Here is a 21,880-nt window from a genome sequence, read left to right as displayed (position 1 = left end):
CAAGGTAGTGCTCCAGCGCCGTGTACTTTCAAAGCCTCTGTGCTCATCACTGCAGTCAATAAGCGCCGTGATGCACGCAGAAGTCAAAACTTTCTTCTTTTTTTTTTTCCCTCAAAGCTCCAGAGGCACTCTGTGGAGGCGAGCTCTCAAAGTGCTGCTCTGACCCCGTCTGTGTGATGAAAATGTAAAATATCGCGGTTAAGCAACAGAGATTTACAGCACGGTCATATAAAATAAACATGACCACTGCTTGCATGTAGGCCACATCCTCCAGCTTGACTCAGACGCTTCGGGGCGGCCTAAGTCCTCCTTAATTAGGTCATGACTCATGAGGTCATCTAAATTGTGTTTGACTTGCGTGAATCTGATAGTATCCAGGGAGCCTAAACTCACCTGTCCAACTTGAAGCGCTGCGTCTGGTAATTGCAAAACCAAAGCTCTTCCAAGTTGAGGCCGAACATTGGAGCGTATATCAACCCCCCCCCCACCCCCCCCGCACCCTCCTGACTGCGGGATTGACCAAATATGTTGCACGATTGCTTTAACTGCAACTTAACTCCTTCAGGAGAAGCTTTTATCGCGTCCTCTGAGGGTAAACCGACAAAATCCCATGTCACATTAATGTCAAACGAACTCTCATTAAGACACATTTTCACTCATGCCACAGAAGAGAGAGAAGATGAAGCATCTTGAGACACTGCTAAACACATCAGTTAAATACATCATCTGCTACTTAGAGCCGATTACGCCCTTTTGACGGATATAAACAGTGGGGGGTGGGGGGAAAGGGGAAAGCCAGTGACTGGAAGGCACCGATGCATTAACCATGTGATACTATTTATATCAGGGGAGCAAAGGGGGGGGGGTGACACAGTAACTCGCATGTCTTATGCAACATGTGAACTAAAAGAAAAGGGAACCACATTGCAGGGGCTTATGGATGCCAACAAGTTAAAGAGGGAAAGCTGCAACTGAGAACACTTGTAAGGGAAGTTGCTTTTGTGGGAGAGGCTGAGTATGACCAGAGATGGGCAGAATTTGGCCCTTATGCCAATTCTTCTTCTTCTGCTAATTTGGAGCACAGAATATTTAAACCTGGCTGTCTCCACTTTCAGGGTCATCTTTGGCCTTCACTTTGCCTCTTGACACGTGTGTTACTCTGCTGCCAGGCCTCAGAGTAACACACTCTGAGGCCTCTGAGGTGTGCATGTTGAGGTGTAAAAACAAACATTTGAGTTTGTTTTTACACCTCAACACTTCCACATGCACACATACAACATATAAAAGCATTTGCATTATGCCACTGACGTTGATATTCACAATCCTTTGCAGTTTTTGTTAATAAATATTCCTTTTTCTGCAACTTGATCACAAGCATGGTCCCCGTTTGTGTTATGACCGTGACCCAGTCGTAACAAATTGGGGGCTCGTCCGGGAGTTGAACCCAGGACCTCTCGCATCAGGATATTTACAACAACCTCAGCTGACCAAGGTAACAATCAAACAATCAAAACATCACCAAAAAAAATTCAATTAAGTTGGTTAAAAATTGTAATAAAGACAATTATAAAATTGGAAGAAAATTCCAAAAAATAATATTATGGAAAAAAGCAATCAAACAAGACATACTTAATTTCAGCTGCAGTGATAAAAAAAAAAAAGTTAAATTAAATACAATTTTTTCCAGTTTTATTTTTATTTTTATTTAATTTTTTGTTTTAGCTGGTGTTGAAGGCCAGAAAAATAGATGCATTTTCAATCTGGACTTAAACTGACCTACTGACTGAGAGATCGTAACAGGCAGAGGGAGACTGTTTCACAGTCTGGGTGCTGCCACAGAGAAATCTCTGTCCCTCTCATTTCTAGCCTGGCTCTAGGGACAGGCAATAAAAGCTGGTCAGCTGACCTCAGGGCTGAAAGAGCTCACTTAAGTAAGATGTGCCGAGCCCATTGAGTTTAGACACTAAAAAACAATAAATAAAACCTTAAATTTCACCAGAAAACGAAAAGGAAGCAAGTGAATAGTGTCTTTCATTTAATACAAAAACACTTTGATTAGACTTAGATTTTGTTGATTGACAAAAGGTTATTGTCCTTGTAGTGTGAAAACGGTATGGAAACTGACAGATTGGATTGGGATATTACCGTAGTTATGCAACTGATAAGGTAACAGAGAAGAATTAGCAAATATCAGAAATTTTAGTACATGCATAAGGTCAGCAGTAGGAGTTAATGCTAATAAAGCATGACTGAGAGTTATAAATCATAATACAGACCACATCAAAAGAAAACTGCAAGTACTACTGATTTTTAAAACAACGCTTAATGTTAAATTCTGAATTTATGATTCAGGCTTTTTCTTGTGAATCATTGAAATGTAAAAATCTAACCAAGGGTGAACTTTAGGGTTCAAGGATGAAGACGTGTGAATGATCCTTATCAAACACCAACACTTGAGTTCTGTGTTACTTATTTTTTCATTTTACATTTTACTGTAGCCAATGAATTGTGGATGGCAAAATTTAAATACTCGTTTTTAGACACCTTCAATGGTCTGAACAAATAGTGAGGATACAGAATGTTTTTTGTGGAATAATTATCTAATTATGTAATAATGTTTTTCATTAATTCATAGTATTCAGGTTATGTCCACTGATCATTTAGATATATTTGAAAAATAACTCTGTACAATGGCGGCTTTGTATGACCACTGACTCCATGTGGTGCAACAAGTACCCAACAAGTGTGAAAGTCAGTTTGACTGTGTCGCAGATCATGTTAAGATAATTGTTCAGCCTTCACCGCCGGGTCACGGTCAGTCATGGTGTTAGCCTTTGACACAAACTATGTAATTGCAATGGCAGCCTGTTTGAGATCAGCACCGAACGTCACTTATGTGATGGACAGGTCCTGCCTCCCCCCTCAGATAAGGCCAGAATATATATCCATAAATAATCAAGCTCTCGGTGACATTTAAGCAGAGGTGATAAAAGTGATATTGAGAAGGAAGATATGCATAGCCACACCCCTTATTGCCGTGCTGCACAGCCCAACAAATGATCGCAGAATGAACAATTTCTTCAGTGAAAATGTGACATGAAAATAAGTGAATCTATATGTATGCAGATTATATTTAGTGAGGATATAAATGTACATGAGAATGTTTGTTACTTTTGTTTTGGAATGGACATGGCAAATACTGCATTGTTTCAAACACATGCAGAATATTTATGTACTAAACTAAATGGACAGAGCTATGGTCTACTGTGCTACATTAAAGCATGACACAAGAAATAAGGGACTCTAAGGAGTCACTACGGTCATGTTCAGTTCATAACTTTAGCAAAAAGTAACATTTTAACACTTGCATACTTAAATGAGACATGTTTAAACCAAGTATAAACATTGCTGGCAATGTCACAAACTGGTCCACCAACTGAGGAAAAATTAGCTGAGGCTCAAATCCAGCTGTCTGAATTCAAAAATTGCAACAAATCAGGCAAGAACTGAGCACTGGATACTGGTTTGGATATATATCAAACTAACTCCAAGGTGACAAATGTTGTTCCCAAATATCACCTATTAAAACATCCTAAATAACCAGTCCAGTCAGCTCTTCACTAGGTTCTAAAACAAAATACAATCTTATTATTTTACAAATGTTTGTCCATTTCTAAGTGAAGATATACGATGCTTACTTCACTTGAAAGGTCCAGACTTTACAATAGAGGTATGTACAGAAGAGGAGGGGCTCAACCCGAGCATGAGCTGCCACTGTATCCATACCTACCTGGTGGCTCGTTCATTCTGCTTTCCATGACACACATCTTAAGCAGCAACACAGATCATGAGCATTTTTTTTTTTCTAGCTTAAGTGGTCTGCATCACCACACTCCTTGTGGACATGACAGGGAGCAGAGTGATGATGAAGCAGAATTAGGATCCCCACGACTCGCCACATTTCCTTTATATGCTTTTTTGTAAACGCCCCCCCTTTATTCTAACAGCAGCGGCTCTAGGGTTCATCAGCGGATGTCTCCTTTTGTCCCACTGACACGGCGGCTCTGACTGCACACCGGGTCTGCTCCTTTAAATGAGCCTTTGCGCAGAACATCCGAATCACCACAACTGCATCAGTGCTGGGCTGGGTTGCTTAGCAACTGGACAGCACAGAGATCCCTGAAGAAAACCTCCTTCCTCTGCTTAAAACTCAAGTCTGTGTGATTCTCGGGTTGTCGGTGTGCAGCCTGCTGTAAGAGTGTTTCTGGTCCAAACAGACGACCAAAAAAAAAAAAAAGCTAAAAAAAGAGCGCGTGATAATAACATCAGATCAAATTGAGAGAATCCTGTCTGTATTCCTGCGTCTGGACGCGCGCGTGCTTTATGCTTGTGTGTGGAAGTGGGCGCGTGCCTGCGTGTGAGTGCCGTGCTGTAAGAATGTGGCAAAGTGAAATAAACGCATGGAAACGCACCGGCGCACACTACGAGCACTTTAATGGCTTTTAGGGAGAAAAACAATCCAGCGCATGAACAGCCTGTCGCCAAGGAATTCACCTTAGGTGTCCCCCCCGTCCCCCTCCTCGAGCCCTCCTCCCTGTCGGATATTGTTTTAAATTAAACTAAGGAAGCACACAAGGCTCCTCCGTCATGTCATTCTGGACGAACGGAGCATGCTAACGTGTCCATACGCCATTTATCGGCGGCCAGCGGAGGCAAGAGTACTTTTCGAATGCGTCTCTTCGTCTCTTCGCTGTGGACGCATGTTTTTGGCATTAAAAAGAAAAGAGGGGGGGAAATCCATATTTCTCGGCATTTACTTTTTTTTTTTCTTAATTTCTTCATCAGAGGGGTGATATAGCATCCTCTGACGTCTGCATCAGATATTACCCAGAGCTATTTCAATGTGCATTTTCCCCTCAGTGACTTTGCGCTGATCTACATCATCATCATCAGCGGCAGCAGCAGCAGCAGCGGCAGCAACGGGGGGGAAGGAAGAAGAAGAAGAACAAGAAGCAGAAGAAAAAAAAAAGAATGAAGATTTCATTTTTCTTTTCTTTTTGAACCCACCGCTCTCCCCCCGCCCCCCTCCTATACCCCCCCAGCACCCCCCACCCCACCCCACTCCACACACACACACACATACACACACACGCACGCACACACATCAGCCGACCACCGTTTTCAGCTCAGTCAAATATCTTTTAACAGCATCACGTTGTGGGTGAAGACTGGCGCCGGAGCAACGCTGGAACCATGCCTCTTCTGCAGATTTGGACTGGGAAATTTCATCCGCCGATTTGATTGTCAGGAGGCTGCTGCTTCAGCCATTCATGCCAGTGTTTGCTGGGTTTTTTTCTTCCTTTTTCTCCCCCTCCTTTCCCCCCAACCACCTCCCACCCCCCACCCCCCTCAACTGGACTTGTCATCACTTTTAAAAGTATCCTATATGCTGTTCTTTTTTATTCGAGCAAAGATGTCTGATCTTCTGGTGTTGGTCGAGGGGCTCTGTGACCTGCACGGATTTCCATAGCTAAAGGAAAACAGCGGGGTCCAAACAGCAGATTTCCCCCCCTCCTTTTTTTTTCTTTTCTTTTTTTTTGTTTTTGTTTTGTCCATTATAATACTTTTTTTTTAAATCGTCTGCATAGATGTAGGCGAGTAATTCGACTGATTTTTTTTTTTTTAGAGAAGGCGATTGTTTTTTTTTTGTTGTTTTTTTTTTAATTGCCTGTTTTATTTCTTAGTTTGTGCGTTTTCGGGAGGACCACGGGACTGGTTGGATTATAGGAACTATAAGGATTCGTGGAGATGTTGGGTCGTCAAGAAGAAAAAATATGTGGAATTTTCTCTGCTTTGGTGGCTTTGTCCTTCCTATGCTTTGTTCAAAGGTAAGATAATCTTCATTTAAACTGATCGGAAAGAAAAAAAAAACGTCCACCAACATATTTAATTAGGGGTCAATAACAGCCCGAAATGTGGCAAATCGCATTAAGGGGGTACCCAGGCCTGCTCATTATAGGGGCATCGCTGCCGATGTATGCTCTATTAGACAGAGCTGCGGCGCGCGCGAGCGTAAAAACACGCGCGTGCATCAGAGCAAGCCAACTGGGAAATGTAACCTTTTCCTCATGTCTAAATGGAGATGTGTTTGGGTGCACAGTCCACGATAATAATAATAATGATTTTTTTAAAAAGAGACTTTTACGCATTATTGTAGGGATTAGATAATAGTTTTTTATTAGATCAACAGCTGGATTTATGAGTTGTGGTCAGTAATATCGTTACATATTTAATTATTCTGAGTGAACCCAATCAATCACAACTGGGGGGAAAAGAAGAAGAAGGAAGAAAAAAAATCCCTGCAGGTTCCCTCTGCTTGTAGCTCTCCAGATAGAAAGCTGGGAAAGCTTTTGAGCCTTTTAATAAATCAGCTCATGTCAGGGCCTTTTAATGTTTACAGCACACATTTTGTGCACAAGCCCTCTCCAAACATCACAGCAGCCAGAATCTGCTGCTCAGCTCCCTCATTGTTTTGATGTTGAAGACACTGATGTACATCCCTTGTGGCCTACTCCGTTTCCTTGTCTGCAGCGGTCCGTGGTGTCAGTTAAAAGATTTAAGGTGCTCGCTGAGACTGAGGCTGCACTTTTTTTTTTTTTGACATTTTGCTTCCGTTATACACCCGATCAGAATAATGAAAGACGGTTTCTCATATATAACTCCAACGCTGACGCTGCCAGGTGTTGAAGCTTATAGAGATTTTTGAAAGCGCCCAGCATGATGAACAACTGCACAGTGGGTTAATAAAAGGGTGCTTCCATGACTCAGGCAACCTTTTTTTTCCTTCCTTCCTTCCTTTTTATTTTATTTTTATTTTTTATTTATTTATTTTTTTCCCCCTCAACACTCAAGCTTGCACCTTACAAAGGAACATCAAGTGGAGAACTGGACCAGCTGAGAGGGTTGCAGGTCATGTCACCCCATATTATTAGTGTTATAGTCAGACCTGAGCGAGAGGGGAATAAAATAGTCCACATCCTGGCTCAAACTGACAGGAAAATGGGAGGCTTTATTATTTTTTTTTCTGGTTCTTCTTCTAAAAAAAAATTGTGTGAATAGGATGGAGCTTGTAGGAAAAATGAATACATTAAATCTGAGTTAATTCTCGGCTTCTTGAAAGTCTTACATAAATGAAATGTCATCAGAACATTCCTACAATTGACTAGATGGATGTGCGTGATATGTGAGTCCAATGCATAAAGGCTCGATTTTCGTACTGATACATCTCCAAACGGTCACTATGTGATTACGAGGGTGTAGCTCAGGGTTTGTTTGTTTTGATGCAGTGTTCTGTTACTTTCTTAAATGACTGGTGTCTTTGCAACTTTATTTTTGAACAAACCCAGGGCAGACATGTAGATGTTGGTCCAAGAAGGGGCCAGGGTCCAAAGATCCGGACTCCAAAGATCCGTCAAACGACTCGGATCTCAGAACAACGTCACGGCGGTGCTGGCGCACGCAGATTTATAAACCTGTAAATCGTCGTCACATTTACACAGACTGATTATTTACACTGAACCTGATGGTTATTTACACAGGGAATGGAGGCAGTGCACCAGCATTGATCTTCCCGTGTGAAACACCAAGAACAGAAAATGTGCATATGAGAACTAAGCGAACGCTACGTTATTGATTTATGCACCGCTTCACTTTTCTGTAACCAGAAACGTCAAGACACATTTAACAGTTAGCCGTCTGCACCTGTTCTTTTGTCGCTATTTGTTTCTCGTAGGAAGTTTGGTTGCTGCACCGCCTCCTGGATCAATCTCCTGTGTAAATAATCACATGGTACAAACAACAGTTAAAGGTCAATAGCATAGCTTTTGCTCAAACTGTTGTAAGTACAAGTTGGCCTTGGACCCTCGTGGACAAGCTGTTCACATCAGGCTCTGGGTCCAACTACTGCATTTTGTATTTATCCTATTAACTGCTTAGTACATCAGAACTACTAATAAATAACAGGAAGATAGGTTCTTTACTATGTCAGGTGTTAAAAAACACACCATTCCTCTTGGTAAAAAAAAGCCCCTTTTAGACACAATAAGCCCTCTGCCCATTAATGTTGCAAACAAGGTGTTCGTTAAAAGAATTTTTCCAACTTCTAACCAAATGTGGACACAAGTTCTGAAAAACACACAACCCTGTTGGTGCTGATTGTGGGGATGGGGGAGACAAAGCACTTAAAGCTTGTGGTTTCTGCCCTCAGCTCCTCCAACGAAAGCACCGGAATGTCTGTGGCCAAGACTACCGTGGACAAGTTGCTGAAGGGATATGATATCCGCCTAAGGCCTGATTTTGGAGGTAGGTGGTGTAATCTTGTGGGTATGGTTGTGGAGGTGTATTGATGTTTTATTGGATCAAGCTTTTGGATATCCTGATGTTTAGGAGTCTGAAACCTGGCAATGGGTTGGCCTGCAGTGAAACTTTAGTAACAAGCTGAGTTGTGACTTTATCCCTGCGCTTGCAGAAGATGGCTGCTCCTTGAGAGTCAAGTCAAGCATTAACAGGAGAAATAAAGCAATTTATCTTACAAAGTATTTAATGTGCTTTGAACACTTCTTTTTTTTTTTACCGTATTTCTACTCTTCTGTGCATTTGTTGGGGTCTCATTGAGACGGCAGTGTAAAACTGCGACATGGAAGGAAAATGGTAAAAGGTTTTAATCGCTTTAACTAATAAAAAATCTGAAAAGTGTGGCGTGCATTTGTATTCAAACCCACTACGTCAACACTTTGTTAACCACCTTTTAAGTGCAATTACAGCTATAAGTTACTTTTGGTGTATGTTTTTGTTGAACCAACTTTGCACATTTTTTATTTGCGAAACGTCTCAATCCACATCTCAAGCCATGATGGAGACCATACATGATCAAGCCTTGCCCAAAATCTGAGCCGATTCAAGACTTTTTGGACCATCTCAACACATGAATGTGTTTGATCTAAATCTAAACGATAACTCTGGTCATCTGTTTGGGTGAACATCTGCACTCAGGGCTCAACAGGAGACAGGCTCTCTCTTAGTATTGCCTTGAATTTATCTTCATTTCTCTTCCCATCCGCTCTGATATGCCTTCCTGTCACTTTTGTAGAAAAGCAGCCCCACAGGATAATGGCGTCATGCTCCACTGTGAAGACTCTTCTGTTCAGGGTTATGTTGGTTTTTCTACGCACCTGTGTCGCATGTAGTTTTGGTCTCATCTGAACAGAGCATTCTGCTCGACAACTACAGTCTGTGGAATTGAATCGGCAGGACAATCAGTCCCGGTGGCATTTACAAGGAACTGGTCTCCACAATGTTTGTTTTCAGCAGCAGACCTAAAAGATGAGGTTTGTGGCAAACCTTAAACAGGAAGTCCAACGTTTAAATGCTAGTTCGTGCGTCCTTCTCCCCGACATTTCTGATTGTGTTCCTGGATCTGAGTGGCTGTGTTTGTTCTCTGATGTTCTCTGACAAAACCTCTGAAGCCTCCACAGCACAGCTGGATTTATGCTGAGATCAAATTGCTCACAGGTGGACTCTATTAATTATTAAAATGACTTTTGGAGGCAGCTGATTACAACTGATTCATATTTAAGAGGAGCGACATATAAGGAACTGTTTAGGCTTCCAAATGAGTGCAAAAATTCAAATGACGATGATTTTTTGTTGGCAAACTTCCCTTTCCCCTATTTCACCTGGAAGTCATGTATTATTTTTCTTCTTCTATGTTATGTCATCCCAATAAAATGCCATTCAAATGTATGATTGTAACCTAACAAAATGTGGGGAAAAAAAGGCGTAAATACTTTTACAAAGGAGCTCTCTCAGTAGACAGAGATGAAGTACATCCTCTTTAGATGAGATTATGTCCACATATTTAAAATACTGTGAAACTACTTGCATAAATAATGCGGCTTTCTATGCCTGCTGCTGAAAATGAACAGTGTGGAGGCCAGTTTCTTGTAAATGCCACTGGGACTGATTGTTTTTGCTGAATCAATTCCACCACTGTGCTTGTCAAGTGGCACGCGGACCTTTGAAGTTGAGGTTGCGGTTTTTAGATTAAACCTGGTTTAATTCATCTTTCTCCATGTCCTGCCGGGTATTTGCATAACGTAAGGAAGGCTCCGGCAAAGATTTTTAAAAGAAACATGAACATTTGGGGTTTCGTCACTGCATCGCCCCTAGTGAATGAGGTTTTGACTCTCTCCTTATTAGCGGTTAAGAGTCTTAATTTGCTCCAGAACTCAAATTGTGCTCATTGAGTTTAGCAGCAGCTTTATATGCTCATATTCTCTGATCGCTGCTTTCTGTGGGGACGGCTGTTGCTGCTTGATACTGTCAAAAGGACAAAAAAGAAAAAAAATCTTAGCGAGCTCTCAGGACGTAGTAACAGCGTCGGGTATCAAATTAACAAGAGCAAATGACACATCCAGAATGTGTGGCGTCAATTAATTTTGCAAGTGTTTTGGCTGGATTGAATTTTACAATTGGAAGAAAAGAGATGCAAAAGAAAAAGAAAAAAAAACACATGTCACGACTTCTCAGATTCCTGTTTTTACCGGGGTTATTAGGACATGCCTTTCATTATTCTTTGCTTTCAAGCATGATTACAGTTTTTAGGCAAAGTGTTTAGATTTGTATGCAAATACAGTAACACATTTTCAGTGAGAAAAATGAGAAAACATTTGCTAAACCCTAGCAAATGTTGATGTAAGTATTTAATCAACCTTCTTGTTTGTTTTTTCCATACGTATTGTATCTAGAAATGCGCAGTCTTAATGCAATTAAATGTAGGGTATTTCATTACAGTAGCAAGTTGTATTACATCTTTGAGATATGCTTGAGTAATAATTGCCTTGCCTGTAAAAGATTAAATTTGCATGACATACACAGAGCAAAGCGAAACCAAAAAAAAAAGAAAGAAGAAAAAGTAAATTAATCAGACAAAGGCTCAGACTGCCATGCTGTTGGAGTATCAGCAAGCCACAATAAGTAAATCTTCATTAGTGCAGACAGAGTGTTGGCATAGTGTAGCATGACTAAAGAGTTACAGAGGCATTTAATTAGCACTTGTCTAAATCTGTGCGATGTCGCCTTTAGATTGTGACACTCAATGCCACAGAGTGTTTTGACAAAAACTCTTCATTAGCCTGGTTTTGCTGGAAACAAAATTAGATTCACTAAAGCGTCACATTTGTTGAAACACTGCAGTAAAGACAGCATGTGTTTGTACAAATAAACAAATACTGTTGTGAGTTCTGGCTTTTTGTACAAATCGCAGCGTTAAACGGTTCAGAGCTGGCTGCTGCCCACTCAGCACCATGGACAGCGCTCGTTGCTAGCAACAGCACACTTCCTTTCCACTCAGCTGTTAAAAGACTTGAAATGTAAATTTTACTCACAAAGAGCTGCCTTATTGTTGAAACTGACCTAAAGTACAGTGAGCATGTTTTCCTGTACATCACTTTTGCTCTGGGTGAATATGAATATTTGTTTCCAACTGCAAAAATGCAAGGATTTGCACAGAAATACGGTCAAGGTACAACGTCATCAGGAGTTTCACGTGTAAAATGCATGTTATTGTTTGAGGACACATGGCAACGTGGTGAGATTTCCCCTGAAATTCACTCTTGTAGAATCAATGCTGGAGTTTAGTTTCCTAGGCTGTAATAAACTTTTACATGAATTGAAAGCATAAGCTAACTTACAGTAACGCATATGGTGTTACTGTTGTTTCTACCACTGGTGCCTTTTGGACTGTGCTCGCTAATTACACACGTTTTACTGGTATTTTGTAAATCCGCTGGAGGCAGCAGCTTGTCAGCCCTGCCACTATAACACACTTGATGATAATGAGATCAAGCAGTGAAAAACATATAGCAGGTGCGCCTCCTCGTATAACCTTCCACTGGTTGGGTGCTATGCCAAAAGCAGATGCTCTGATGAAGCCTTGTGTGCCAAGATGCGTTAGCCTGATGTTAGCCATTGAAAAAAAAATAAAAAATGTTATAGTCGAGGTTATGTCTTCCGTTAAAGTCTGCGCTTTGGAGCGCTGCCATCTCAGAGCGGTCTCACACACACTGAAAGGAACCGAGCTCTTTCTTTGAGTAAAGGTCTTTTTCACTTTGCTAAAAAAAATTTAAAAAATAAAAATAATGATAATAATAAAACATCTGGGAATGATTGATAGTAGTTTTCAGTGGTTTCACTGGCCATTTTGTAATTGGAGTTTGTTTCCTGCTAAATAATATTGCTGAAATGCAAACAGACATCATGACATAATATTTTATTCCATTTATGCACATCAGACGTCTGCATCCCCTCATTGTGAGTCTAATTGGAATTCAATTCAATTCAATTCAATTCAATTCAATTCAATTCAATTCAATTCAATTCAATTCAATTCAATTCAATTCAATTCAGTTCCTTTCAAAAATACATTATTTACTCCGGAGAGAAACTAAGTCTCTTCATAACTCAAATCATCCAAGTTTCCTCAAAGAGTCGTTATGACGCTCTTGCAGTCAGGATCTCTGGTAGTGGTCAGTCTTCAGTCCAAGAAGAATCTGACTGAAGACACAGCTGGCGTATGATCGTCATGAGATGCTAGCAGCTCAGTGTCCAGAGACAGAGATGATGTTTCCCCAGTATGTCCTAGAAGATGCCACCAGTTGTTGGCAAGCACTGCTAATCCTCCTCATTTGCTTTTGCTGCCACTCTTTGGATGTTTGTCTGGCTTTATAGTTAAAAACAAGGCAATCAAAGAAATGATCTTTTCCCATTGTGCTTGATGGAGGAGATGGTTTTAGAGAAGTAATTAAAAAATGAATTCTATTTCTTGTATGGAATGATTTCATGCTAAAAGTTATTTAATGGTTTTTAAGAACTAGAATTGGGTGCACAAATTATTAAAAACATGATCAGAATAAACTTCCATACTCAGGGGCGCTGGGAGGCTCAGTTGCTGATGCAGAGGCAATGATTTTTACTCTCATCCTAAGTTCGATTCCTGGTCTCGAGCCATTTGTTGCATGTCTTCTACATTGATTTTAATATACACTCAGATTATATTTGTGATTAACACGTTTAATGAAGTTGCAAGAAACCTCATGTTTCTTCTACATTTTGTCTGGAAAGGGAAATAACTGTCAAGCATGGTGGTGGAAGCATCATGATAAGGTTTTGCTTCAGTAGCTGAGGTCCTGAGAGATTGCTCAAACAACTAGAAGATAAAAAAGAAAAACTACATTCTACCAATGGAAAACTTCAATCTGGATGCACACAAACTAACTTCAGGCTAGCTAAGAATGAGACTTCTGCATAGGCCTTAATGCCATACTAATTATTTATAGACTGTGTCCAAAAGCCTCATCTAAGACAGGGTAATAAACAGTGGGGCAAAAATCCTCCCAGATTTATGTCAGAAGGTTCTTGAGGGCTCCATAAAATGTGCCGTTACTCAGGACATTTATTTTAACATAAGTAGGAATTTGTATAAATGTTTGGGCCTGGTTATATAATTTTGACTCTGGATTTGAGAAAATGTAATATATTTGAAAATGATCAAAACTATTTGCTGTGTCCTCACGGAAAAAGAACAACAGAAAAGCTCACAGTTTGCATTTATGAGCGGATGTAAATATCACGACTCAGTTTCTTCTGCAATGAAAGGCGTCATCGTCTGGCAATCTGATTATGTTTTTTATGTGAACCCAATTTCAGCAGAACTTTGTACTTTCCTCTATAAGTCAATGCAGAAAAAAGACTTAAATATCTCAAATATATACTTTCAGCACTGTTTTATTATGATAGCCAAAGGTTGAAACAGTACAACTAGAAGATAGAAAACCCTTCACTTTGCCACAATGTGGTTTGCAAACCCGGGTCTAAAATAAAAAAGCTAAAAAAGGATATATTTACAAATACAAATGTCGTGCGTTTTTGTTTGTTTTGTTCTTGTGTTTTTTGTTTTTTTTGAGAAATGATTTTTTTTTTTTGCAGAAAAATATAAAGAATGCTATTGCTAAAACTACATCTCAACAGATCGCTGCCAGGCTTTATTTAATACTTTTAACATCACCTGCATCATTCCTACAGGTACACACTCATCCTGTCAAAACGGTACAGTACGTTATTCTGGGACATTCTGCTTTTTCTCGCTCAGAGCGTGACAAAGAGAGTGTGGGGTGTCGCCCACTAACCCAGACGGATGCTGATCCGAGGGGATATGATGGGGTCTCTGAGAACACACAGAACCGACTTCAGAACCCACAGGGCACTAACGACGTATTGTTTTAGGAACTTCAGGAAACGTTCTCAGACTGTATCCTGACTCCATTAGAATGGCTTAGCAGGGGGCGAAACGATGCGATAATGATATATATTTTTCATCGTACTTTTTGCGGTTTATGTATTTGTGCGAGTTCTGATTCAGAATGTTTCTCTGGTTATGATGCAACGAAGGTGAAAGTGTCGGGAGCGGACAGAGGGAGGTTTTAAGAGTGCGAATCACAGAGAGTAGCCGCGGTTTGCTCCCAGGCCGGAGAGCCGCAGTCCATCATCTCTTGACATTTGCAACATCAGTCAGCTTTTTTTTTCTTTTTTTTTTTCTTTTTTCCACGGCACACTGCTGACGACCCTGAGCACTCGAGATTCAACTCAGATGGTTTTAAATTGGCAGAATGCTGGACGCGGACTTTAGATTTCCTGAAAGCATGGATAATGCACATGAAAGCTTGAAATGAAACTACCCTGACTGATTGGGGCTCAATATTTGGCTATTTTATAACAACAACTTCACTTTATAGTCTCACCATTTGAACTTTAGAGTAAACTACAATGTTTTTAACCATATTCTACACATGATCCCCAGTTGAGTAAAGTCTCCATCACTAGTTTCGGAGAATCAGCATGGCTGGTTTTTACAAAAATCTGACAGTGTGAGAGGGGAAGGAAAGTGACCTGACCTCAGCTAAAGTCAGTCAAACATGTTATAATTATCTCACATGAAGCTAGATCCGGTATGAACTGATTACTAACCCCAGACACGGGAGATCAAGTAGTTAGCAGCTGTCCTGTCACAGACTGCATCAACGATAAAACCAACTACAACCAACTTAAACGGTTTAAAGGTGAAAATGTCCCATGTAGCCTTGTTGGTTCTGCGTAAACAGCTTTTCTCCATAAGTACATTCAGAATGTTCATATGTTGGATGATGGGTACAATGCCTCTGTCTGTACAGCAAATGGGCGACCAGAAGCATCCATATGTCATATAAAATGTAAGTCAGAGGAACCTCCTGTTGATGAAAGGGGATTTTCCCAACAGCTGCACATGCTGCATTCAGGTGCAGCTGGAACACTGAGTTGTGGAAATATCAAAGAAACTCAGAAGTGATTTGAAAATGTTTTCCTTTAAAACATTGTCACAGTCTTGCTTTAAATTTTCTAAGCACATTAGCTGTTTCCAAGTGGTTATGTGGTTGTATATATATTCAGTATATGCTCGCATATACTACTATATTGAAATAAAAAATACAACCCACCATCATGTCAGTTCTCATCTTTCCATTTTTTTAAGTTTTAGAACATAAAAATTTATTTCAAGAAACTGAGATGTTAAAGAAGTTTTAAAAAATTCAAAAAAATCATTAAAAAACAAAACAATCCATCCATCCATCCTTTTCTTTACACCCTTGTCCCTAAGTGGGGTCAGGATGGTTGCTGGTGCCTATCTCCAGCTAACGTTCCGGGCGAGAGGCGGGGTCACCCTGGACAGGTCAAAACAAAACAATAAAAGGATAAAATAAGATAAAAACGAAACTAAAAAAAGGAAACAGTCTAGGCAATCTGCTGGTATATTGAGAGGAAATTAATGTGAACATCAATCCAAAGAGCACAATCAAGTATGAGACAGAGTCATATGGGAAATAATAATAATAATGATGACAAAAAAACTATCCAAATGGTCAGGATGTCCTCTTTTACTCATTACTCTTTAAAGGACCCCACACACCAAGGAACTTGTGATGATTGCCTGGCAAAGACTATTGAATGTCTTCAGGATAAATACAGGACATAATATCAATAAGGCATTTTGAAACAAGGAGGGTAGTGGATTTCCATTCCCTCAGAATAACTGGCTGTGCTGCCACCAAACATAACATGAGACCCTGCTGGAGCCCAATATTATCAAATGGCTATCAGGTGTTGGATATTTGCCATCAACATTACTGTACACTGAAACGTCTTGTGCAAGAAGTCCATACGTTTAGGGCAGGAGCAGAGCAGATGGCCCAGAGTCCCATCATCTGGTTTACGTTTGTCACAAGTGAAAATATATCCCTGTGATGAAACACAGGGATATATTTTAGAAAAGTGTAGACGATGGATAACTTTGAAAGAGCATAGTTTTGTTACTTTCCTTCCTCTAAGTGTTCCAAAAACATACCAAGCTGTCGTCTGGATTCAATAAAATCAATGCACTGCAATCGGGATACCATCTTAAAACGTCCTTTTAGATAGATCCTGCAGAGATCAGCACACTGCACTTGTAAAATATCCGTAAGATCGGTGTGGTCCTCTTCTGCTCCAGTGCCTATACTGGTTCAGTGCTGGCCAGGATGTGAGGAAGGGCTGCAGGTCTTTTATGATGGTGTTGGGGGTGTTTGGTAAGGGCCATCCCCCTTTGGTAGGATGCTGTTTGTGTGGCTCCCTGGGATGTGTCAGGTGGGCTATTGGCGTTCATCCCTATGGTTCCCTCAGGGGCTCTCTCATCCGGTGCCTTCCCTGCTTTGGTCCTTCTGGTGTGTGCCTGTGTGTTGGGAGCTCTGGGCACTGGGCCACTGGGGGCTCTGCCTCTTTGGCCTTGGGGCTGCTGCTCCTTTGCTTCACCGATGACCTGCCTCTGTGTGTGGTGTGTGTCCACCCTGGGGTGGTGCTTTGTGTCTCTCTGCCTGGGGCTGTTGCGTCCCTCCAGAGTCACCTCCATCTGTCCTTTGCTGCCCGTGGGCGCTAGGGGTTGCAGGCCTTCCACCCGTCTCACCACTCTGAAAACTGTACACCTCCAGGTGACAAATTCATTCACATACACCTGTACTCAACACAAACCCAATTATTTCTGCTTACACACTCTCTCTCGCACACACAGATACACACATGTAACGTTTCGCTATATTTACAAAGGCTTTCCATACTTCTAGCCTCTACCAGTTGATGCCTAACTTAGGGTTTGGGGCTGGGTTTAGGACTAAAGTATGAATTGAGTTTAGGTTAGGTACAATTGTTCATTTTGCACAAACCCTTCACGATGTGAACTCCTCCCACTGCAGTAACGTCAAGGTTTACAACAGCACAGTGAACACAGCAGTCATGGAAGAGGATCGACGATCAGGGGTCGATCCTCTGCCATGGGTCCCTACAATGTATTATGTATTAGGAAAATGGTTCTTACGATGTATCAAATACAGGGCCACTCACACACACACACAATGACGTACATGTGAACCAAATGGTTGAAGGTATTACAAACACAGGCTACTATTGTGGCCTGTCTACTTTGATGCTGGATGCCGTCTGGATTCAATAAAATCAATGCACTGCAATCGGGATACCATCTTAAAACGTCCTTTTAGATAGATCCTGCAGAGATCAGCACACTGCACTTGTAAAATAAAAAATAAAAAAATCGTTATCATCTTTCACGGACAAAATCTTACTGATTCTCTGTGGTGTATCGTCTGACATCCTCATCCAAACGTACGAACATTTGACTCTGCTCTGATCGCTACGTGCTTGTCCACCTGTACACCATTTTGATTACCAGGGTTAGGAGAGTACAGCGCGGGCGCTGAAAAGTCATTCAGATGCTGCACTATGGCTTAGAAAAACTGAAATATATCAAGCACCCACTGTGACTGTGGGGGAAACACAATCATAGCAGTGTGCTTGTACCCAGTGAAGGACCACTGCTGAGAATTGCAGCCATTAGGGAAAGTGTTTGTACATTATACCCCATTTGAGCTCAGGTCGCATTCACTCATAGCAAAGTACAGTGGCGAGTTTTTAGGAGCCTTTCTTGCAATGTGTTGCAGACATATGTGAGACCTAAATCCTCATACGTTCTAGAGGAATTGAAACACACAAGGCAGTACAACTCAAAATCTCTACCTCCAGGAGAGTGCTTAGTATCACCTTCAATGCTAAAACTGGTGGAACCAGGATGTTTTGGATCACCTGTGATATAAGGTGAAGTCTGGAGGGACTGCCACATCTCATGAACTCCAAATAGCAGTTTCCAAACTAAAAAATGGAAATCTGCTCTGGTTCTTGTCAACTTTGTACTTCTGTCTCTAAGTCACCCTGTTTCCTGTTTCACAGTCCTGATGACCCACACATTTCTTCATTCAGTGATTTTTTTTGGTTTGTTTGTTTTATATGACCCTTCAGTGACCTTATCCCAAATATATAAACTTGTTTTGTACAAGTCTACCAAAAACACGGATCATTTTTGACCAAGACTAGCTCATTCTGCTCTATAATGAAGCATCAAAGCAATGATCCATAAAACAGATCTGAATACATTTATTTTGAAGTTGAGTAACAAATTACATGACCTTCTTTGTGAGAACTCAGAGAGTCTTTCCATCCATTTACAAATGAGTCTTTAACTAGGAGTTGTCAGATATTCCACCTTTAATTACCAATCTGAAGAACAAACTGATTTTACTGATTCTTCAGCATGCAAAGTTAACTTGTACTACCTCACATGTTGAGCTTTGTGTGATTAACTGCAATATTCCTCTTGCTGTATTCAGCCATTTTCCCCTCTGCTCTTATTAGTTCATGTGCTAGAAAAGGATAGACGGATGCTCGGCATATGTAGGTGGCCTTGTTGCCAGAACTGCAAAAAAAAAAAAAAAAAGGACGCATATGGCTCTGAAGTGGGCGCCAAGCACTGAATAGTTTATTTGCAACAATAGCTGTTGTTATAATCTTCTCCTGACCTGCCAGACGAAGGCACACAGAAACAGATCGGTACGCCGTTTCGTGTTAATCTGCTTCTCGGGTGCCTGTCAGGGACCGTGTAACTATCCGTCAGAAAAAGAGCCGGATCATCTGACGCCGCGTCCATAACCGCCATTGATTTGTACGTGGGGGCACGGGGAAGCATGTTGAGAAATGGGCCACCAGTGTGCAGGCTTGCTTAGGATTTATTTCACTTTGCCGGTACCAATACGATACGTCAACAAGAAAGATCCAAAAACGAGTGAATGTCCTGTCAGTGTGGGAAGAGATACCGTATGAGCGCCCCGCTCTCGGCTCTCTGGCCTCGTTCACGCGTTTGTCCTTCTGGAGGACATATTTCAAATGAACCTGTCATTGCCGGAATGAGTTTTATGATCTCAGAGCGCACCATTAACAAAGCACGAAGGGCGACATGTCGCGGATGCTTTGAACATGTCATTCTTCTAACTGTGTTCTTTACCAAAAGAGGGGATACTTTCCATTTACACGAAGTACGATCTGTGGGGTTCGTTTAATACACACGGACACATGTTAAAATAGACCTGCTGACTGTGCAGTAAAGTCCCTTTAATGATGCTGAAGGTCCACCCACTAATAACAGTAAGTTTGTATCCGGAGGGTGTACTGATTCAAACTTTTTTAACACAATGACTTTGAGAAAAGCTATTAAAAAAAATAAAAACAAAAACGTAGGCATTCATCTACCAGTAATAGTCATTGTTCAGCAATGTCAACCCTATGGATATGTACAAATATTTTCCTTTTTTTACCACCCTGGGCAAGGAAAGCACAAAGCTGTGTGTGTGTGTGTGTGTGTGTGTTTTTTTTAAATATACAGTATATATTATCATGATATATTATCATGTTTGATGTTAAAGTTTGTCTTGATGAATATCATTATAAATCATTTTCTTTAGATTATTTTTTTTTAAATCCCTAGACGATCAAGTTGATGATTGGCCAACCTTTTTTTTACCAAAAAGTTTTGATTTTTTTTTTTTTTACCGAATGCAGACCATATTCCTTAAAAAAATAAAAAATAAAATGAAAAGACCATTTAAATTTTTCTCCAATTAGAAACCTGAATTACAGTGTTTTGGTGTGTGATGCTTGTTAATGCTTCTCCATTCACAAATACACCAGATTTTGCTGTGTAACTTAAGTCCAAATAATTTGTGGAAAATGTGATTATTTGGAGATTTTTCTGTTGCGCATATCTAAAATATTCCAAAGAAAATGTGGCCTGGGAAGCTGAAACACCTGACACAAAATACTTGGTTGGTGTTTGTAGTCCGTCCAGGAGTGCCATTTATTCCCTGAACCAATGCTGTGGTCTGTGCAAAAAACTCCCAAACAAAACAAAACACCACACTATTTAGATGGATGGTTTCACCTGAAAATCATCTTAACATTATAGCCAAAATATCATGTTATTGCAATGAAAAAGAACTGACTAAATAGCCTATGCACTGACAGGAAGACACTTTTGGGGCATTGTGAAGATAGAGTTGTTGTAGAAATGTTGTGTTCATGTTAAAATAAGTTGCAGATACTGGTGCATAGGGTTCTTTATGGTTCTATTTTGTAGAACTGCTGTTGTAACTAACTAGTTCAGTGAGATTTATGAATCTATTACAAGAATACGTCTTTGGTTTTTACTCTCTACACCCTTTAATTATCCTTGGAAACACTTTTTTGCCAAATGCTTGATGTATTTCATGCCTGAATCCGATCCTAGACTGAACTGTAACTTTTACAAACATTCACCTGCTTGAAGAGCTGGCATCCATAGATCCATCAGATGTTCTTTGGACGCCTGACACCTAACATGGTCAGTGATTATATGCTGGATTTTTCAGTGACTTAGTTTTTTAGCGTCTACAAAGTTCTTCACGGTAGTTTTATACAAACTTTCATTAGGTTCCTTTACATATTTGCTCTGTTTGCACATCTGCAGAGAAGTAAGCGTGTATATTGTGGGCAATAACTGGATAAAGCCAATACATTCACATAATGAGAATTTCTTTGCCTTTATGGACAATCAGGAGGAGGACGTACTCTTTTGGGCAGAAATGTGAATTCTGCACTTAAGAGACATATCTGTGGTAAACGTATGATGCTCCGTTCTGAGTCAGTTTCACGCGATTCAGCTTCTTTGCCCTGGTTAGTGATGAGGTCAGCGTTTTGCTCTGCCTTTCAGCTCTTTGTATCCTGAACATGAAAAATAATTGAGATTATCAGCACAAATCCAATCCTGTGATGCTTTCCTAAGCTACTCTTCTTCCACATTGTGTCCTTGTCCGCTGTAATAAACAGTGATACTTGCTTAGTTTGCCTTTAACGGTGTTTTGCCAGTTGTGCAGCACGGAGAAAATGGATTTCGCTGAGCATACCGTGGATGTCCATAAACGGCGTGACAAAGAACCTGGAAGCCCTGCAAATGTCTCGCGACCCGCACCGGTAATTTATTAACTCCTGTTTGGGTAGCGTGGAAAGCCCAGCGGATTTTTGGAAAAATCCATTTTGACCAGTGAAATATTCAATTAAACATTTTCTTAGTGGCTGTTTACATCGTACTTCAGTAGTTCACGTTGGGGAAAACTTTCCGCTCTCGCTCCATTCGCAAACATTGATATCTTTCAGGAAGCATGGACAAAAGGTCCAAAACTCTGTCCTTGGACTGCACTGTCACGCCAACACGTTCTCTCTAAAACAGAAAACCTTAAACTGTGAGATTCCCAGAGGGATTCTCTCGGGTTGTGGAGCATTTTATGCTTTGCAGAGGTTATCACTGCTGTAAAAGAAGAACGTC

At 40.7% G+C, this 21,880-nt stretch overlaps 1 protein-coding gene across 2 annotated transcripts in view; it reads left to right on the top strand.

The window, feature by feature from the left end:
* Positions 1–4,010: 4,010 nt before the first annotated feature.
* Positions 4,011–21,880, top strand: part of gabrb4 (gamma-aminobutyric acid type A receptor subunit beta4) — a 67,812-nt gene continuing 49,942 nt past the window's right edge. The window contains exons 1-2 of one of the 2 annotated variants that reach the window (XM_081615312.1): positions 4,011–5,888; positions 8,267–8,361. In XM_081615312.1, the coding sequence (XP_081471438.1) occupies positions 5,809–5,888; positions 8,267–8,361 (175 nt within the window). In that variant the 5' untranslated portion in view covers positions 4,011–5,808. The remainder of the gene's footprint in view (positions 5,889–8,266; positions 8,362–21,880) is intronic. The other variant, XM_081615311.1, reaches the window with a different exon arrangement.

Source organism: Poecilia reticulata, chromosome 14, assembly GCF_904066995.2.
Source record: "Poecilia reticulata chromosome 14, P_reticulata-male-v2, whole genome shotgun sequence".
In the NCBI taxonomy this organism is placed as follows: domain Eukaryota; kingdom Metazoa; phylum Chordata; class Actinopteri; order Cyprinodontiformes; family Poeciliidae; genus Poecilia; species Poecilia reticulata.
The sequence above is the reverse complement of the archived record's forward strand: the minus strand, read 5'-3'. Positions and strand labels throughout refer to the sequence as shown.